Source organism: Chaetura pelagica, unplaced genomic scaffold, assembly GCF_000747805.2.
Source record: "Chaetura pelagica isolate M959 unplaced genomic scaffold, ChaPel_1.0 scaffold69, whole genome shotgun sequence".
NCBI lineage: Eukaryota > Metazoa > Chordata > Aves > Apodiformes > Apodidae > Chaetura > Chaetura pelagica.
Window position 1 is genome coordinate 5,734,897 of NW_009970724.1, and position 15,575 is coordinate 5,750,471.

The window sequence follows — 15,575 nt, forward strand, 5'->3', positions numbered from 1 at the left end:
TATTAAGTATATATAGACATACATACACACACACACTATATATATATTATGTCTACTGTATACATATACGCTGCATTTGTGATCTTTACTACACCATATGTCATACACAAACTGCACAGTGCTGCAAAAAACATGAACAATCACAGTAAAAATTAGTAGACAAGTATAGAAACTGAATTACTAAGCCTCAAAGTCTGAAATTGCTGTTAGTTTATTTTAATGTCTGGCAAAATAAGCTGAAGGATGCCCGTACCACCAAAAGCAGAAAAGGAAATACTAGACTTCTGTATATAAAATAAATAACAACCAAGTACACAACTCCAAGTCGTGAAGTACTCTCCAGCAACTCAAAATACCAGAGCAGCAGAGATCCTTCCCTCACAAACACTGAGTCTCGGATTCATTATCATAAATGGTGAATCAAACCCCCTAAGATCTCCATTTTGCATGTAAACATCCAAGAAGATAGAGTAATGTCCTTCAGAAGGGATTCACTACACATGTTGTAGGCTACAAGCCTGCATGAAATGCATACACAGATCAACTTTAGTCTGTACTTAAAAGAACTACACACACTTCTGAGCCAGCTACCGGCAACCTAGAGATTGTAATCTGGAAGCACAGAGCTAAATCAAAGGGATAAGTAGGTTTTGCTTGACAAAGAGAAGATGTCAACGTAGTACTCAGTTCATGTCATGTGCTGCCTTTGGCTGGCACATCAAAGCCAGCAAATATGCCTACGTCTGCATGCCAACAGTGAAGGAATTGATATTTTTCTAATTAAGATTATGCTGAATCCCTGAGAGAAAAAAGCATGACAAAACAACTGTTAGTAGTATTAATGGCCTGAGAACAAGGCTATAATTCAGTACATTATTACATTTTGCTCATCAGTCGCCAAACCATTTTTCATTATTTATTATCAATAGACAGATTTTTAATACATTTTGCTCTTTTCCTCCAGCTCTACAGTCTCCCAACCAGTTAACATGATGATAAAAGACAATATGAAAAAAAGACAATTTAACTCCATATGTATGTTATTAACAGAGTCATTAAAGAGAGACAATAGACAAACTTCAAACATTCCTGTTTGAAAATGTGTTCAAGCACCACTGACCTGTACCAGTAACATGTCAGAGAAGAAATGCTTCTTCCATACCAATTGCTTGACAGCATTTCATGTATACTGAATTAGTTTCCTCTGATTATGTGAGTGCTTTTAAAAGCCACAGGAGAGGAAAAGAACACATATCCCAAAAAAAGATTAAACCCATACATTCACAGAAGTTGCCAGAGCCATACTCACGAAGGACCTCTATGCAGCACCCAATTGCTAGCAACAAGTTCCTTCAGCTACAGTAACAACTGAATTAACACCACATTTTTCATTAAAACTTTCAAACACATAAGAAATGCAAAATTCCTCTGGGAAGACAATTACCTTTACCTGAGTCTCCAAAAATTACTCCAAGGCAGTGCTTCCATATGGATGCTGCAGAAAAAGCACCATCTGTACACTCAACAACAGTATCTCCTGCACTGCACAGATTTTCTTGGAAGTTTTCATAAACAGACATGGACTCAGCTTGGGCTGGGTTAACTATACTAATAAAAATTTACATTTGTTTAAAGAGGTTTACCTCTAGGAGCCATGGCTTTAGTTTTCTGTCCAGCAGAATATCAAATCCCAGGACTTCAAAGCAGACACTGTCACTTCCTGGTCCTTGCCCTGGTCTGCACATGCGATAAGCATGAAGAACGTGTGGCTCTGCAACTATGAGAGTCTTCACTACCAACTCCTGTGGGGATTTTTTTCAGAAGAATTCATCAGGAGAGAACACACCAGTGTATACTGAACTAATCTGTTTCATGCTTTAATCCTATAAATTTCATTAAAGTATCTACTTCAAAAAATATATTTAAAATACCTAATTAATGCTCTATAATAAATAAACTGTTCTTCTGGAGTAACATATTTTTAATATAACTAAAGAGCATATTCTTATTTTTTAATAACTCTACAGTGTATTGTTATACCTCCCACAGTACATACATACTTTTAGATATTTAAAACTTAAATACTAAAGGAATATTTAGAACAAGACATAGTACAGCCAGTTCTCACCTATTTTATTTTACAATATTATTTCCAATAAATATTCTCATAACCATATGTACAAACAATGCCTAAGCTCTTAGGCCTGTTCCTCACCTAAAGATGCCTGTGACATAACCACTAAGTGTCCCAGGTTTGAGGACACAGATATGTGTAACACTGACTACGCTTCTCTAAACATTCACACATAAAATTCATTTTATACTCTACAAAAATCTCCAAAAGTGTAAGTGGGATGGCTCCTTTGTATCATCTTACTTATAAGAATAACTGTTCAAAAGGACTTTTGTTCTTTGAAATTTAACACTAAACTTACAATTAAATTCTGAATTTAGTCTTTTAAAAAACATCATGTATAGTATTTCCTTTGTGGCATGAATTGCAGAGAATCTGGATTACTAAAGATTCAAAAATCACTCTGGATTCCAGTAAAGTGAATGGTAGAAGCAATTCATTTTCTAAGAATATGCATACAAAAATAAAGAAAAGCATACTAGTTTTATCTTACTGAAATATCACTCCAGAATTTGGAGACATCAAGATTATTTGTTTCTAGAAACTCAGTAAACCACTTTATGGAACGTTTGCTTCCTTTGTCTTCTGTTTCATCCCGTTCAAAGTGCTCATTATGTTTATTGACAGAGTAGTTAGTCAGATGCATGTACAATTGACTCTAAAAAAAAAAAGGGGGGGGGAGAAAAAAACATTAAAAAAACTTTAAATACATCTGTAGAATAGTCAATTCAAAATAATTTTTTAAGCCCATAGTCACATTTAGACCAGTTGCAGTCAACTGATCTACTAATCAGCATCTGGTTAGGCAATATAACATATCAGCTATTTTTACATGTCCGTATGTGAACAACCAAAAAAAAAATTGAAGAGTAATTATCATAACTTAAGAGAATTACTACATTCCACAAGAAACAAACAATAAAAACATTATTTTGAAGTGTTACCTTAAAATAATGGAATCATAGAATCATCAAGGTTGGAAAAGACCAAGATCATCAAGTCCAACTGTCACACCTACACCTCCATGACCACTAAACCATCTCCCAAAGCACCACGTCTACCCATTTTTTGAACACCTCAAGAGATGGTGCCTCCACCACCTCCCTGTGCAGCCTGTTTCTGTTCCAACGCCTCACAACTCTTTCTGTGAACAAATTTTTTCTAACATCCAATCTGAACCTCCCCTGACGCAGCTTGACTCCTTTTCCTCTGGTCCTATCGCTGGTCACTAGGGAGAAGAACCCAACACTCACCTCACTACAACCTCAGGTAGTTGTAGAGCAATGAGGTCTCCCCTCAGCCTCCTCTTCTCCAGGCTGAACAGCCCCAGCTCCTTCAGCTTCTCATATGACCTGTTCTTCAGGCCCTTAATCAGTCTGGTTGCCCCTCTCTGAACCCTCTCCAGCACCTCAATGACCTTCCTACACTGTGATGCCCAAAACTGCACACAGTCAATGTGAAGTGCTACTCTGGCATCTGCTTCACAGACAATCCCACATTTCAGTTTTCACTGTAGTATGAGAAGTGTTCTCATGATAGTGATACTTCAAATAGTTTTTTTACATATAAACTCGTCTGCCAAGTTGATAACTTCTGAAATTGCTCATTTTTGACTGGCTGGTAGCCATACATCAGAGGGAAATAATTTTCAATATATGTATTACATAAATGAGCAAGTGCTATAGTTTGTTTTTTGGAGCAAAATGTCACCAGCAAGAGATTCATGTAATCAGTTGCATTTAAAAAAAAAATTACCCTGTCAAGGCCAACTTCTAAATCATGATTTATATGTTTACATTAACTTCCAGTATAGATACCAATTCAGCTTTCTACCTCCACCACCCTGATAACTGTCCTCATCACAATGATAGTTCTGTCAGGTATGACTCCTTACTTGAGTGTAGTTTAAGTTCTAAGCTGACCATAAGTCTTCTGTTCCAATTCCTTTTGATAAAATAGCCAATAGGTAATACAAGCCTACTGCTGTCATTTATCTCACTGTACTTAGGTTAAAAAAAACCAACTTAATTAAATTAACAAAACAAATCAACTTGCAGGCTACTTCCCTTTTATTTTGTTCTCTTCAATGACAATACAAAAATTCAGCCAGATTAATTCTAAATTACATCTCATGACAATTAGTTTATTTTCCCTCCTCCTAACACTACATGGGTGAAAATCTACATGCATAAGCAATAAATTGGAGCAAACTCCAACTTACCAAATTTGAGTCACTGGGGGGATGATACTTTTCTGTGCCCATTCTCACAAGTCCATCATGATATAAAAACACTTTCAATGGATCACAGGAGGTTACAAGAATATACACACGTAAATCAAACTTGTAGCCTTCCATAAGAAATGGTTTGTCAAGATACTCCTGAACAATCAAGTGATCCTGAGCTTGTAACTTTTCTCCATTTCTTATTAAAGAGATTCTGGTTAAAAAAAAAAAGTTATTTTAACAACGTGAAACTCCAACATTACTCTTCAAAATAGATTTTCATGGTCACCCAGCCAGTTAGTCAGTCTGAAACCTACTTGGAGAAAGACTCGTGCACCTGATTTTCAGGGTAGAGAAAAAGTTCCATTCACTCATATAACTTTCAGTTTCCTGTCACAGAATCACAGAATTGCTGAAGTTGGAAGGGACCTCTAGAGATCATCTAGTCCAACTCTCTCAGCTAAGTAGGATAACCTAGAGCACTTTACAAAGGACTGTATCCAGGCAGGTTTTGAATAGCTCCAGGGAAGGAGACTCCACTACGTCCCTGGGCAGCCTGTTCCAGTGCTTTGCCACCCTCACTGTAAAGAAGTTTTTCCTCATATTTAAATGGAACTTCCTATGTTCCAACTTGTAGCCGTTGTACTTGTCCTTTACAGTGCTCCATTGGATGCAAAAAGGCAATGAGCCATTTCAAAATAATTTTCTGCTTCCTTTGATTCAATAATTTGTAATAATGGATTCTCTCTACACTTAGAAATTGTTTGGCAGAATGACCAGTCTCCAACTTCTGTGATTATTTTTCCCCACACAGCTCTAAAAATAGGCTTCTAGTCTGTCTTTGTCACAATTTCTGTCCGAGGTACAAGTTGCAAAGAATTTCAGTGCCAACATGACCTGACTTGGTGATGATGTTTGCAAGGCGGGGCACTGAGAGGTACATACAACTAAGCATAGCACAGAGGAAGTTCAGTATTTCTGTATTCCTGTTTCCCCACATCAGAATGAAAAATGGTTTACATCCAGACTATAAACTGGCAGTCCCCAACTACTTTTAAATGGCTGTAATAGCTAGTATTTTTGAAGGTATAATTATTAACATTGAATTCCCATACCTTTGTTGCTTTAATCTTATTCACTGTTATTTATGATGTATTTCAGTGTTCTGGTGCTGAATACTCCTAATATAATGAAGTACTTTCCAGGCATTTCTCTGAAACATGCTGCTACCTTTCCCTTCAGTTTGGATTTTGCCTCTAATGGGTAAGAAGATTGAAGTTAACATGCAACTTACCCATGTCCCATGGCACCATTAGCTGGCTTGACTATGAAAGTTTTCTGTCTACGTTTCTTCTTCAGTTCTTTTACATAGTTCTGAAACTGTGTGTACTCTGCAGGGAAGATCCATGTTCGAGGAATGAAACTATACTCCTGTGGCTGACTCTTGATCATTCTGCAAAAAAGTATAATTGAGTTAAAAGTCTTTAAATTACTTTGATGTATCAGTCCTCAGGATTAAAAAACATTTATAATAATTTGACAAGGAAATTTTTTAGTAAAAAAATGCTGAAATATGAAAGCAAACTTCTGCAGCTGTTTAAGAATAGCTAGAGCTCTATAACATATGCATATCTTAAGAACAACAAAAGCATATTATCTTCTGCATTTTTGCTTATTATTGTATTGCATTTGCTTATTATGCTATTGACATCTCATTTTTTGGCATCCATCTCACTCCTGTTAGATCTTCAGTTACTCAGATGATGTAATGCTATTCCTAGTCTTAGCATTAAACTTACAACAGAGCATGTTATTATAGATATTTTCCTACCTAATAAGACTCCCAGATTTCTGTATTTCTTCCCCAGCCCCGCCCCCCACCGCCCCCTTATGAGGGGTGGGCATATTTGGCAAATTTCATGTTGGTTTATATTTGGGGATGTATGAGGATCAACACATGCAGAAAAAGGACCTAGGATATTTGGAGTTTCTTCATAGGTGCAAAAAATATTAATAATACAGACCAGAGGTCCCTTTCAACCCCTGACATTCTGTGATTCTGTGTGTGACTGAATTTAGAATTTAAATGAAAGTAATTTAAGAAGAGGGTTTCTTTTTCTTTTTAGTCTTTTGAAGGCATTTTAAAAGTGCTCATGCACCTCCAGTACAGGGGAAAACACAGAGCTTGGATCATGTTTGGTACTAGCATGTTGTAAGCACTTTATTTAGTCAAAAGAAAGCAAAGAAATAGAGAGTAAGATAAGGGGAAAAATAGAAGCACTAAACCAAAAAGATGGTTAAGACATCATAGGGAACAATCTCCAAAACGGAATCTGGCTAAAGGGTGCAGCAAGGTCCTGATCTCCTTGCTTTAATAGCTGAGGTAGTGAGCATATACTTGACAGCTCTGTTGTCTGAATGCAGAAAAGACAAACAGAAGAAAAATAGTAGATAATTCAGTTAATAGATGTTTCCACCACCAAAAGCTGTGCATCTGGCAGACAGGAAGCATATACTCACACCAGATGCAGTATGGGGTAGCACCCATGGGTTAGCTTTGAACAAAGTATCTTCAATACTGGTTAACAGTCAAGTTGTCAAAGCAACACGGACTTGTTGGTACTATGGAGAGTAGTATACCATAGTTCTCAGCAGAATAAATTTAATCTTTGCTGAGTGAAATACTGGTACAGCTAGCTTGTTTCAGGTACTCAGAATACTTGAAACTTCACAGATACCCTCACACAAAATTAGTTCAAGTAACTCAAAACTACTCTGCAACATAGGGTGGACACATCTAAATATCCACAGACAACAGAAAGGGGATGGTTGTTTAAAAAGAGATTAACTGACATAGGAAATTCCCCAACTTTTAAGAAAAATTGAATTATTATGAATTTTAATACTTTTTCATTAATTACAGGTTTAGCTACACTTCTCCTTTTGTAATGGAAACTAGTAATCTCAGGATAACTTCAATATGAAAGAGACTTACAAAACCATCTCAGTTTTTCTTTTCTACTATGAGCCTACATAATTCTCCTGATGCAGCATAAGACACTTTTCCTTTAAGTTGCTCAAATAATAATGGGAAAAAAAAAAAAAAAAACAGCAAAAAAGCTGCCAACAACATCCGTAAGGCTAGGACCAGAGCCAATGCCTGCGGGTATAACAGATACACTGTCACCAAATTGTTTAGCCAACTACCCAACAAACACTCTTCAGAAACCACAATAGCTACAAGTCTTTAAGTACTAGATGAGGTTCATTGCTTCTGTAGCTTCATTATAACTATTATTTTTACAAATCTAGTTTTATTAAAGTCAGCAAGTATTCACAAAAGTTTTTTTTTTAAACATAAGTAGATATTACAAATAATTATTTATGCATATTTTTAAACTACTCTCCATCTGCTATATATTTACCAATATGATTACCTTGCTAATTGAATTATCTAGGCCAAAATTATTCTATTTTTAGGCAAAAAGCAATTTCTGTGCTAGTTTCCAAGTTACTAATCACACATATCCTGAAGTGTTATATGATACAGACTCACCATTTCACTTACTCAAAGGCTTCAATACACATACTCCCTACTCAATGAATATAAGCTTCATAGTATTCTAGATACATTCATATTCTCTTGTGACAAGTATACCAATTCTACCTGTGTTTTTCTATCTTATCCATAACTGGATAGACTACAAACACTTAACATGAAGCAGAACACTTAACCATTGCTTACAAGTTCTGGTGCTTACTAAAACGTTCAAGAAATAATTAATCTCTGTTCTTTCCCTCCTTGGTCTATTCAGAAATGGCTTAGGAACATCATCTTGCAGAATCAAGACCTGTTCTATTACAATAGCCCTATTTTCCAGCACATCTGTTATCCACTACTGTGGGTAACCACTTCTTCATTGTGCAGCTCTATTCTTTGGCCTTTGCAGTCCTTATCAGGAGGTCTGAGAATTAAAAGGCAGTTATTGTTCTTCTGAGCCCTATTTTAGCTCACCGATGTGGTCAGATTGTGCTCTTGCTTCTCAGAGTGCTTTTTGTGCAGAAGAATCAAACATGTTCAATAAAATGTGTGTTGCTAAAGACGTGACTTGTTGGTCTAATAATGTAGTTTGCACTGCCCAGGTTTCAAGATGCCCTGATTTTTCAAGTTTGAAAGGAGGCTAGTGGGCAGGTATGGATGAGAATGATGTTTGGTCCATGATCAGTTCACAAACCTTTTAAAGATGAACAACAAAGGTGCAGCAAAACATCTCATACATGACCTGTTCCCTTTCCCATTCATCCTGTACATGTTCTCACCCACTTATCATATTCATTCTCTAACCACACTTAACCTTTACATGAGATCTCATCAGAGAGACCACTTACAGAAATTAAGATCTACTTGGCCCTACAATGGCACCTTTTTTTTTCTTTTCTGAGTTTGAATTATTCCCCTTGAAACCAATGCTTGTGCTTCCTTTTATTCCCAGTTACATTCCTGACTCTATCTGTTCCATTACTCTGTGTCCCTACGCTTTCTGTGCTGGGTTGTCTTCTTACATTATCACCCACACTTCATACTACACTGCTCCCTCCCATGCTTCTGCATGTGAAAACCATATTGTCCTGTGATCCAGAGTGCCAGGATACTGGCTGTATTCTTGAAGTGCAGTTCCTCCTGAATAGCATTTGCCTCAGTCTGGCATATTTGTTCTTTCACTCCATGTGAAAGCTTGCATAACACGGAAGAGTTAGATCAGTATAACAACGAAGGCAGAAGTAAAATAAAAGAGTATACTCTACACCAGTTCTCAGCAGTTCTTCCATGAAATCCCAGTGGTACAAAAGCCACAGCTACTCTGTACAAGTCAGTATCAGGAACAGAAAAGACTGCATGCTGCAGAAATGCAAGAGAACAGAATTTGTGTTTCTGCAGTACCTTGTTCAAATAAATTTTAAGACAGAAGAGTAGCTGTATGGAACAAAATCCTCTACCCTCCAGACAAGAGCCTGCCCAATCATGTATTGCAACTGACTTGTGTTTTCACAAGTAGCCTGATTAAAATAGAGTGATTAAAACCCTGCCATACCTACTGATACTAAGTGACGTCACAACATAGATATGTTTGACTCAAAGTTATAGTATCAGAGAAGTTATTCCTATCTTATCTGTAAAATGTGCAATCTCTGCATTGAGTACCTTTAAACTGTTCCAACCTCAGAATTCAGTAGATTGAGAAAGGTATAATCAGACTGTATTTGAAAACCATGTGAGCATGATAACAAGAGCCTTTTGTCACAGAACCATAGCAACACACAGGGATACCACAGCCTACCAAGCTGACCAATGTTGTTCCTGTTTCCAGGGCCTCTCCAAATAGCTGTTTGTTTCCACATGCTATCACTATGTTTTTACTTAAGAGTTTTAAGTCTGGGAGGAGCAGTGAAAAGGGCTTGTGTTGTGTGTCTTGACACAGGGAGTTCTAGCCCACACATAGGAGATATACACATCATAGCAATGCACATAATATTTGCATCATAATAGTTGCATATATACCACATGTTGTGTGTTATAGTTAAAAAATAGAAAAGGAAATTAAGAGAGAAAGGACATACCATATTAATTATACTAATACATGAAAACAAACTCTGTTTTGGTAACAGGAAATGCAGTGTAGGTAACATTGGGGGCCAAAATATTAACTCTGTTAATAACTCCTCTTTAAACTAATTTAGTTCAGAAAAATCAAAATGTTCACATAGATTTAAATCTAAACTTTTCCCTATTACCAGGCTCTTGAAACATATAGTTTTGGTTTCTTATAGGTCTTACTCACAGAATCTTAGCTAGGGTAATTCCTCAGAACCCAGTTACTCTACTAGGGTAAGGACAATGTATAATTAGCCAAATGAGCCTCTCTGACTTATTTGTCATATAAATAGTAAGACACTTCACATTTTTAAGATTTGATATACAAAAAAATATAATCATTCATTATTTTAAACAAATAATATGCATCCACATACCAGTTATTTTTATCTTTCCTACCAGTACAGGGTACATGTCTGGGTGTATTACGTATTAAGTATATTATAAAACAATGTAAGGCTCTCCTACATTCTGCAATGCAGAGACAGAGAACTCAACCCACATCATTTTCTGAAGTAATTGGAGAGATTCAGCAGCCCACTCCATTGCTACAGATCCAGGACCAAAAGAAAATTTATTAAGGAACTTCGGAAATTATTCTTGGTCCTCTCATAGCCTCTTAGTAAAAATAAACAAAACTTACAAGCAATAATTCAGTATTGTACTACATTAAATACTATGGCTGGAAAACTTCTTAATATTAAAAGCAAGATTACTTAGTCATGTTTCTTGCCAGGAAATCCTTTCTGCAGATCTCTCCCATTCCTGGAAAATGGTTGATTCTCTAAGGAAGAAGGAAAAAAAAGAAAGTTATTTGGTACTTTTTAGCTTTCCTGTCATACGTAATGCAATAATTTATGAGGTTCAACTGCATGCTCAGGCAAGCACAGTTAGTGTTATATACAAATTGTTTAAGATAATAACTTACATTATACATTCTCTTCCATCAACTTGAATGTGAGCATTGATTTAATTGCAGACATGAAAGGAGACTATCATACTATTACTCACAAAGCTACCTAGGAATAAAGAATGCTACCACAAAGCAATAGCAAAGAAGGAATTATTTGTTCACAGAAACTGTGGAGAGAGGCATGCTTGTTAACTTACTGTTTAAAAGTTTACGAGCAACCTATACATTATATTTTGCATCTTTTTTCAGACTCTGATCTTTCACAGACAAAAGCATGAAAGACGTAAATTTAAACACCGGATTCCAAGTATATGAACAAATAATTCTAGAAAAGAGGATAGGACTTTAAAATATGTAGTTGTGTGGCCTTACTGCAGTCTGGTTGGTGGTGCTTTGTGTTGTTGTTTTTTCTCTCCATACAAATGTAACTCACAAAAAAGTGACATGTTACTGAATGCTTGAGAGGGAAGCAGTGACTTAAACATGTTGGAAGTCCTAATTGTTACCATACCTGATAGTTCTGAAGTTCAGCAATCCTTTCTTGCTGCACAGCAGAATCACACCATATAAGATTAGCAGTTTCATCCTCATCGCGTGTCTTCACAAATCCCATTTCTTGTATCACTACACGTACTAAGGAAAAAACACATACTTAAGGAATCTTTTGAATCTCTAAACATTTTAAAAATCCATTAAGATTTTAAATGCTTCCAATATTCAGTCCTTTGTCCCCATCAGACCAGGTACAAGAATGCCTCCTTAGTCAGGGTACAGTAATTTCAAAAGCGAATGCATACATTATTTATATTTATTTATTCATTTATTTAAAGAAAGACTAATTATATGCCAGGCATAACTTAGGTTCAAGGAGAGGAAATATTTCTGAAGTAATCCTAAGCATCAAAATACAAAAAAATAGTAGATTTTATTGAGAAACCTCTGTATGCTAATTAGAGTATTTAACATCAAATTTACACTGTTAATCTTTCATGGCTTTAAGTAAACTTCCCAATACATATGTAATTGATAATTGTAAAGTTTTTCCACAGCCTTCTTGATTTTTGAAGATTTCGTATTTCAGGGCCCTTCCATGAGTTAACACATGGCAAGTAACAGATGCAGAGTGTTCAAAGCTATCAAGAAAATCCTTTCAAAATGTCTCACTGCCAGCTTAATGCGGAGTCCATTAATTCACCCCATTAGTTAGCAATTCACTCACACCAATGGCTATTAGGATGAAAACAAAATATGCAGCTTCCTACCAATTTCATATTTTGTGCCAGCAACATTTGCAGTTATGCGTCCATTCTTCTTCTTCTTTCTGACCTTTCTTTTAATTGTGCTTTGATAGGGTAGTTCTGAACTCAAAGTCAGAGGAGTAGTTCCGTGGTTATCTTTGAAAAATAATATTGTAACAATCAATATGTTTTTATGTCAAATAACATACAAATATTTACTGTATTACAACTTAGAGGTACAAGCCTACTGAATAATTAACAGGCCATATTAAAAATCCAAGACTAGCATACCTCCCTCATTAGGCAAGGATGGCATTATAACCTAGGATAGTGCAGAAGCAGAGTCCAAATTCTGTTCCACGTTCTCAGAAAATTATGGAGCCTTCAAAGCCAAATTATTTGAAGCTCTGGTCATACCATTTCAGTCTCTGGTTGTAGAAAATATTAGTTCTGGAATATAGACATCTGTGCTAAAAAAACAAATAAAATTGAGAGACTTTGTTACAGAAAATCCTTTAAAAAAATAACACCAGAAAACTTAATATGGAAATATTATTTTAAAAACAAGTTAAAACTAATACTTATTATAAAAGATTGATCAAATTATTGTAAATAAAAAAAATTGTTCATTGCAATTCAATTTTGCTGTATTAATTTTCAATATGAGATTATATTACCCCATTTTCTTATTTTTATTTGTGTATGGGAGATTTGAGGCATTAAAATAGGTAATACTGAATTCAATCACTACTGCAAACTTTTGTTTCCACAAAGTTCACTGAATTTATAACATTTTAAATATATATTTTAATTAAAATTTTTAAATCAGACATACTATATCATATAGAACATAATTCACAAAGAAAATCCCCCCAAATTGAACCAAAGCTGGCAGGTCCCTTTCAAGTTTTAGTGTTTTGGATAATATTGACTGAGAAGGTGGCCTCACTGGCCTACTAAAATTAGACCCAGAGATGGGAAAGCAAAGCACTCATCCTCCTTAAAACTACTGTGAAGGAAAAGCAGCGCTGGGCACAATGACTCACTGAATGTTGCATGTTATCTGGTTCTCAAGCTAAGAATACCACCAGAGTACAAGACATGTTGAGTTCCTGGGAACAGTACTGAAGGAGGTCTGTTAGCCAATTAAGGATGTCTATGCACATACACAAATGCCCAGCAGTTTTTCCTGCACTGTACTGGCTAAAAACTTCCAACAAATTTGGAAGAACGTCACGACAACAAATATTTCCCTGTGAGAAATGCCAGCCCTTACTAGTACAGCATGATTTACAAACCATGATATGGTAATGAAACTCACAGAGCTTTCATTCAGCTTATAATCACAGAAGAATATCTGCCCAGAGTTACTATAACACACTGTATTCTTAAGGCAGACCATGAGGCTCCAAACTACACTACGTGGTTGAATTACTGTTTTTCTTTATATAGAAACTACTCCACTCTTTTAAGAAGCATACTCTTTGAGGTTTCAGTAGAAAGCACCAACACTCAAGGTCCATGCCTTTCAACTAGTCAACTTTTTTAGCACACACACGAGTTAATGGTAAAGACTTATGGTCACCTTTAGAGTATTCTAAGGAGCACAAGTAGTGTTTGCCTCCATTCCTCCTGTAAGAATGGGTGGGGAGGTAAATAGGAAGAGCTTACAGGTCAACGAATGGCTAAGAGACTGGTGCCAAAGACAAGGTTTTGGTTTTTTTGATCATGGGCTGCCTTATGAGACACCTGGCCTGATGGTGGCAGGTGGGATGCACCTGTCCCAAAGGGGGAAGAGACTTTTGGGGCAGGACTTAGCAGGGCTCACTGAGAGAGCTTTAAACTAGATGTGAAGGGGGAAGGGGAGAAAACTGGGTCTGTTAGGGACAAGCCCAAGAGGAACATACCAGGGCCTGAAGGCAGGTGGTATAAGGAGGATTTGGTCCCACCAGTGTGCTCTGTTTGCTTCCTGAAATGCCTGTATGCTAATGCACGCAGCATGGGGAATAAGCAGGAAAAGTTAGAGGTCTGTGTGCAGGCTAAGGGTTGTGATCTGGTAGCAATAACAGAGACATGGTGGGACAGGTCACATGACTGGAATGTGGCCATGGATGGTTATGTGCTTTTTAGGAAAGATAGGGCGGGGAAGCGAGGTGGTGGAGTTGCTCTTTATGTGAGAGAGCAACTAGAATGTATTGAGTTTTGTGCAGGGGCTGATGAGGGGCAAGTTGAAAGTCTGTGGGTAAGAATTAAGGGGCAGGCTGGCGTGGGTGATACAGTTGTGGGGGTCTACTACAGACCTCCTGATCAAGGTGAGGAGGTTGATGAGGCTTTCTACAGGCAGCTGAAAGCAGCCTCACAACTACAGTCCTTAGTCCTCATGGGAGATTTTAAACACCGATATCTGCTGGAAGACTCACACAGCCAGCCTTTCACAGTCTAGGAGGTTCCTCCAGTGCATTGATGATAACTTCTTAATGCAAATGGTGGACAAGCCGACTAGAAGAGGAGCGCTGCTGGATCTTGTACTAACCAGCAAGGAGGGCCTTGTTGAAGCAGTGGTGGTCAATGGCAGCCTTGGCTGCAGTGATCACGAGATGGTGGAGTTCAGGATCCTGTGTGGAAGGAACAGAATACCCAGTAGGACCAGAACCCTGGACTTCCACAGGGCAAACTTTGGCCTCCTCAATCAACTGTTAAGGGAAATCCCATGGGACAGGGTGCTAGAAGATAAAGGAGCTCAAGATAGCTGGTCAACATTCAAGGACCACTTCTTGCAAGCACAGGATCAGAGCGTCCCAATGGTTAGGAAATCTAGTAAGGGTGCTAGGAGACCTGCATGGTTAAAGAAGGAACTACTGGGCAAACTTAAGTGGAAAAGGAAAATCTACAGATCATGGAAGGAGGGGCTGGTCACGTGGGAGGAATATAGGACTGTTGTCAGAGGATGTAGGGAGGCAATTAGGAAAGCTAAGGCCTCCTTGGAACTTAACCTTGCAAGTCAGGTTAAGGATAATAGAAAGGGCTTTTTCAAATACATAGCTAGCAAAACTAGCAGTAGAGGCAATATTGGCCCATTGAGGAATGAGGTGGGAGCCCTGGTGACAGAGGATATAAAGAAGGCAGAGGTGCTGAATGCCTTCTTTGCCTCTGTCTTCACTCCTGCAGGGTCTCCCTATGAGCCCCAGATTCATATAGCCCCAGAAGAAGTCAAGATAGAGGAAGAGTTTGACATGGTAGATGAGGATTGGGTTAGGGATCAGTTGAGTAATCTGGACATCCATAAATCAATGGGTCCAGATGGAATGCACCCAAGGGTGCTGAGGGAGCTGGCGGAGGTCATTGCTAGGCCACTCTCCATCATCTTCAGTAAGTCATGGGCAACAGGTGAGGTGCCTGAGGACTGGAGGATA

General features: G+C 37.5%; 1 protein-coding gene across 1 annotated transcript in view; it reads right to left on the reverse strand.

The window, feature by feature from the left end:
• TTLL7 (tubulin tyrosine ligase-like family, member 7) overlaps nt 1-12,615 on the reverse strand; it is a 43,382-nt gene extending 30,767 nt beyond the window's left edge. Inside the window, exons 1-8 of the mRNA XM_010006728.1 lie at nt 12,454-12,615; nt 12,187-12,318; nt 11,436-11,557; nt 10,728-10,795; nt 5,653-5,811; nt 4,356-4,572; nt 2,628-2,792; nt 1,644-1,802 (exon numbers count right to left, since the gene is read on the reverse strand). Coding sequence (XP_010005030.1) covers nt 1,644-1,802; nt 2,628-2,792; nt 4,356-4,572; nt 5,653-5,811; nt 10,728-10,795; nt 11,436-11,557; nt 12,187-12,318; nt 12,454-12,478 — 1,047 coding nt within the window. The 5' untranslated portion in view covers nt 12,479-12,615. The remainder of the gene's footprint in view (nt 1-1,643; nt 1,803-2,627; nt 2,793-4,355; nt 4,573-5,652; nt 5,812-10,727; nt 10,796-11,435; nt 11,558-12,186; nt 12,319-12,453) is intronic.
• Between the last annotated feature and the right edge of the window lie 2,960 nt (nt 12,616-15,575).